This window comes from Gymnoscopelus microlampas (genome assembly GCF_963454915.1).
Source record: "Gymnoscopelus microlampas genome assembly, chromosome: 3".
NCBI classification, from domain to species: domain Eukaryota; kingdom Metazoa; phylum Chordata; class Actinopteri; order Myctophiformes; family Myctophidae; genus Gymnoscopelus; species Gymnoscopelus microlampas.
Genome location: NC_139940.1, coordinates 36,682,000 through 36,687,999, shown reverse-complemented (window position 1 = coordinate 36,687,999; position 6,000 = coordinate 36,682,000). Strand labels below are relative to the sequence as shown.

Here is a 6,000-nt window from a genome sequence, read left to right as displayed (position 1 = left end):
CCAAACCATGTCTGAGGTCTAAATCCTTCTGTAATTAGCTGCTGTTTCTGTATTTTCCTCTTCTTATCAAGCCATAACACTGAACCAGCCCTAACAACACTACAGCACAAACAGTCTCTCTCTCTCTCTCTCTCTCTCTCTCTCTCTCTCTCTCTCTCTCTCTCGCTCACTGACTTGATCTGTATCTCTCATTTTCTGTTTCTGTTTTTCTCACTCACCAGGGTTACGTTTACTGGCAAAATCAGATATCAAAATCAAAATCTTTCCCTTTTTCTCACAATTTAGTCGAGACAGTCCCTGTCGCTGCTAACCCCTATAGTTGTCGACAGCTGCTTTTTTTTAAACTGACGGTGAGGAAATTCACCAGGATTCAAACCCCTATAGTCTCCTGTGGTAACACAGACGGCCTACAGTATATCACAATATGTTTGACCGGATAACTTGATATCGATAAATGTGATGATATGTTGGGGATGACTATTTGTGCTTTCAAAATATTTTATTAGATCAATGGTAATGTGGATATTATGACTGCACATATTGTAGAAGCATTCATTGTTCATTTCACTAACAGTCTAATAAGATCTGAAAATGTAATCAGTTTACTGTAATCCGGTAAAAAAAACTAAATGCAAGCCATATCCTGATATTATGATACTGTAACTAATATCCCTGATTATATCTGGTCTCATATCATATCATAACATTGATATTGTGTTGATATCATCACACACTCCCTCTCTGCCCTCTTCCCGGTGGCAGGTCATCCCAGGTCACCTGACACACCACTGGAGGAAAGTAATATAACGCTCATGATGGCTTGGACCAAAATATGGATGGAGCGAGGAAACGAGCGTGAAAAGAAACTGACTGAGAGTAGGAGAAGTGATGTTACCAGCTTTCCCTCCCTCTCTCTCTTTCTGTAGTGTTCAGCCAGGGTAGAGGGACCTACGGAGGGAGGAAGAAAGAGAGGGAATCCCCCCTCATTAAAACCACTCCCAATTAGTGTCATTATTAAGAGTGTGTCGGCTGCTGCAGCTGGGTTTAACATGGATGCTGCGGTCAGCTGGGCCATAAATGACGCACGGGGAGGGAGAATGCTTTGATACCTACTGTGTTTGTGCGTGCGTGCTTTTGTGTGTGTGTGTGTGTGTGTGTGTGTGTGTGTGTGTGTGTGTGTGTGTGTGTGTGTGTGTGTGTGTGTGTGTGTGTGTGTGTGTGTGTGTGTGTGTGTGTGTGTGTGTGTGTGTGTGTGTGTGTGTGTGAGAATACTTCCGTGCATGTTTGTGTGTCTGTGTGAGAGAGTCCGTGTGTGTATACTACGTCTATGTATGAGTGCCTCTATTTAACAGACCGGTTGGGGAGTTCCCTGTTTCTGTCTAGTAAATCTCTCTCATGAAAACAAACCCAGTGTCTGCAGTTCAGAACTAATCTCTCTGTATTGCAAGAGCAGAAAATCTGAGCAGGTAAATTGCCAGCTTGTATCAACCACGTTGGCCCTAAGGGAGATGAGTCATCGCAGCGTAATATTTCCTCTTAGATAGATTTATACAAGAAAAGCCTCGATTCACTGGAAGACTCCTGTTGTGTTATTGGGTTCCAGAGTTGAATAAGATATTGCTCAGACTGTCCACAGAGCCAGGAAACATCTGACCACTGTTGTCTGTCATATTGTCTTCTTTATACCATGTCTGTCTGTCTGTTTATCTATCTATCTATGTATCTATCTACAGTATTGATGTATGTATCTATCTATATAGCTGTCTATATATCTTGACTGTTTAAATGTCTGTCTGTATTCAGTTGTCTCTCCATCACTCCATGCCTTCCCATCTCTTCATTCCTACCTCTTCCTCAAGCCCTCCACCTTCTCCCTGTCTAACCCCTCTCCCCCTTTCTTCCCCTACTCCCTATGATCAAACCCACAGTGTCAACACAGACTCTGTGTTTCATGGTTATTGTAAACAGTTAGGGACCAAAACAAGCTCAGGGCTCTGTGTGGACCTGCAGCTTGTTGTTGCTGTTCCCAGACCTGCAGCCAGGCAGCCTGGGAGCAGTTGTGTGGAGATAAAAGGATCCGTTAAAGTGCTTCTTCTCAGGGCATCATTATTAGTCATCCCAGGCTCAGGCTTCCAAATGGGCTGCTGCTACTGCTGGAGCCGATCAGAACAGCACTCCCATGTCAACAAGAAGCTCAGGGGGGTTTCAAGTCTGGTGATTTATGGGTCCATTGGGCCACCGTAGTCCAGGACGGTCTGTGGCCGCAGGGACACGTCTCTGTTACAAGGGAAAGGAAGAGGGGGGAATGTTGTCCTTGTTTAGTTGTGGTGCTGCTAATGTTCCTCCATGTCTTACTCAGTCACCCATCTATGCTGTTTCTGGTTCCCATTAGAGCTAAAGGCAGATATACACTACCTCTCTCCCTGTTTTACTGTTTGTCTTGCTTTCATCTGTGAAAGCTTGTGTTTCTCTGTCTGTCATGAAGGTACAGATCGGGGTTCATAGACTGTTTTTACAGAGGGTCAGTGGCTGCCACAGCCTTTGCTGACCGGAACTGAACTCCCACGAAGGGAGGCCATGATGGATGGGTAGAAGAGAGTAGAGGGCAGCTGAACTGAGAGGGCTTCAATCTGGTAATATGGAACCATCAGGCCACTGCAGTATTTTGACTATGGTGTGCAACTGGGACCACAGCACATGTCTCTCTCAGGGACACATACTCGGGAGAGGACAGTCTGTTCTGCTTGTCTGTAAGTTGACTGAGCCGGGGATGGCTGTGGTTCTCTTAATTTTCAGAGACAATCCCTGCCTCCCCACCATTGTGTCCTTCTCTGGCACAGATATGGTGCGGCTTTCATTATGCTTTCATTCTGGGAACCAAATTTGAAAGAAGAAAAAAAATCTCGAAAAACTTGCTAGTACCCTTGACATGCGGGGACCCACCAGAAATTGTAGGCCTGCAACCCATTTAGCTTCCCAATCCGCAGTTTTTAAAAAGCGCTGAAAGTAGAGGAAAAAACAGGTTCATATATACAATAATTGTTACAGGGGGTGTATTGTTCCAGAATCACCCTCACCTGTTTTCAGGGAGCATTCCTGGTTTCTAAACATTGGATGAGCACATGTTTTGGAAGGCCAGTGATGCGACTGATGTGTTTGTATTTTGCGCTGCCTTGATGTTTGGAAGCCAGATTGTGTTAGTTTAGTTCAAAACACAGCGGATAGCGTGCGGCACACTGGATTTGGGAGCGCAACCAATGGTGTGTTACCGACCAATATGTTTTTGTTGAAATTCAGATCCATTAATCCTTCTAATCATATAAAATTAAAATGGTTAAATATTACTTGATTGTTCTTTGAAGATGTTGTTTTCTCAGAACTTCGCCATCACTTTGCTAGTTTTAATTCCAACTCGTTTTTTCCAAGTCAAACTACTGCCCACACGTCTGAGTCTTATTGACCCCCGGTTCTAGACTGCATGCATCACTCATTACTCCTTTTCTATCCTCCTACACCCAGTCTAGGCTGCACACGTCACTGGAACCGCTTTCTTGCTTTCATTCTCTCTTTTTTCTCTTTTTCTCCTTCACTTTAGATGATACGTGATATTATTATTATGTCCTTTCTACATCCACCCCCCAGACCTATTACACATCACTCACAGAGTGATCTCTCTCTCACATTCACATCTCTCTCACACACACACACGCAAACGCGCGCGCGCACACACACACACACACACACACACACACACACACACACACACACACACACACACACACACACACACACACACACACACACACACACACTCACATTTGCACTGAAATGGACTACAATGGAAATAAGCTCTCAAGCGTATTTGCGTTCTATCCTTTGGACAGATGTGTACAAGGTGTATATGTATTTTTGTAAATAAAAACATTCAATCAATCAGTCAAACAATCAATCAATTGATCAATCAATCTGTCTCTGTTTCTCTGTCTCTTTCGCTGTCTGTCTGTCTGTCTGTCTGTCTGTCTGTCTGTCTGTCTGTCTGTCTGTCTGTCTGTCTGTCTGTCTGTCTGTCTGTCTGTCTGTCTTCTAGATCCAGCCCAGGCTGCCTCGGTGATGCTGGAGCTGCAGAATGTGTCTGTGAGAACAGGCCTAAAGGAGCGGAATCGACTGCTGCTGGGCCCTTTCTCCTGTAGCGCCGCCCTGGAGGCGCGCTGGTGTCGGCACAGTGGCAGCCCTGGACCTGAGCCCGGTCCTGCCAAACTACTGCTGGACCTGAAGGGAGGCCTCCTGCAGGTTCGAATCCTCACATGTGAAGGGTGGCATTGTTTTGAGAATGAATGGGTCATATTTGATTTTGTTTTTTGAACACAAAATGTTCATGTGGGATGGCATAAGTTGACCTGTATCTTGCATTACATTATATTCATCACAGCCTCATTGCCCTTACTACTGTGCCTGCACAGTACAGGCCGGCGTGTTAAATTAACACACACACCCTCGATCACAAAGTTCAACAACTATACTTTTACTCTTTTCAACCCAAATCTTGAGTGTGTGCTCAATCTTTCATTTGGTTTTCAATGATCATTTTCTCTACAGTATTCATTAGCTCACACCCTCCACCACAGCCCAGCAAACACTCAGCACTAGTCCACTCACATCCTCACCTCCAACTCACTTCTACCATGGTCTCAATTCTCTGTGCCATTTAAGTGATGACAGTAAGATTTAAAGGCTTCAGTTCCCATATAACCTTGAGTCATCTATGTTGGTTAAGTGATGGAATAATATCAGACTATTTTTAGTACGTTGGGGGGGGGGGGGGTATGTTGTGTGTGCCTGTTTCCCTGAGAGGTGGTATGTTACATAATACGCAAACTGAAAAGTCCCCTTTTTCGATGTGACTCTAACTAAGGGTATCATTACTGGTCCAGTATTCCACATTACTTCAGGCCAGGGGAACCCCCCCCCCTTCAGCCATAATGCCTTTATTGCGTGCCCATTAACAGAAAGATCACTCGCAACTCAACACTTAATACATAATCGTACATTTCCCTTTGTAAATATTGCCGTTTGTGGTGTTTTAATCAAGTCCTGCACAAAAACCACCGGAATTCCTTCCGATTCCTTCCTTCTCTCTCGCTCTCTTTTGCCTCTTTCCAAAACCTGAGAAATCCCCAAATTTTCCTGTTTTGAGAGTTTAGTCATAATCCGCCCCTTGCGAGCTGCAGTGAGTGGCGGGCGCGCAGGCAGGCAGCTCCATGTGTGAAGTGTTTTTGACTCAGAGATTCCTGGTCGTCAGGCCAAACCCGAGGCAGGGCTTTGCTTTGATGGAGAGAGGCGAAGGGGAATACCGCCGGTTAGTGTGGAGGATGTTAGCTCGTGTATGGTTAGTGTTAGTGAGGAGGTTAAGGGTAACCCCTGACCGCCCGGCTTCCTGTTTTGGAACAGAACGTCAGTTGACTGTCTACCTGTCTCTGTTTCACTGGCTGACTTTGTTTTTCATCTCTTCCACCCTTTTCACCCTTGTCCTCCATCCATCTATCTATTCCTCACTTTTTTTTATCTCACTCTGTCACTGTCTCTCTCTCCCTCTGTAAATATATGTATATTTATACATATCTGCCCCTCACTGTGCCATCCTCCCCGTCATAACTTCCTCCGTTTTCCCAGGTCTTTTGGGGCCAGGAGCATCTCAACTGCCTAAAGTTGGTGGAAGAACACCTTCAGGCCTACCTCCTGCTCCAGACAGGGGTGTCGACCGACAATTGTCCCCAAGATAAACCCTGCCACACACAGCCATTGTCCTCCCCGGATTCCCTCTCACCAAGGACAGAGCACAGTTCAGATGACTTGCGCACAGGACTCTTCCAGTATATCCAGGACTCAGGTGAATGTGAATACATGCCTGTGTAGAGGGTATATGTTGTTAGACTTTACTTTGAGTTAACTAGTTCCATTTAACCACTTACAGTAAACCTATATACGTATTTGACGAGTCCC

General features: G+C 45.1%; 1 protein-coding gene across 4 annotated transcripts in view; it reads left to right on the top strand.

Moving 5' to 3' along the window:
* The window catches only part of vps13b (vacuolar protein sorting 13 homolog B), a 443,292-nt gene that overhangs the window by 333,408 nt on the left and 103,884 nt on the right, over positions 1-6,000 (top strand). For all 4 annotated transcript variants that reach the window (XM_084052011.1, XM_084052012.1, XM_084052010.1 and 1 more), the window contains exons 39-40: positions 4,088-4,290; positions 5,671-5,887. In XM_084052011.1, the coding sequence (XP_083908137.1) occupies positions 4,088-4,290; positions 5,671-5,887 (420 nt within the window). The remainder of the gene's footprint in view (positions 1-4,087; positions 4,291-5,670; positions 5,888-6,000) is intronic.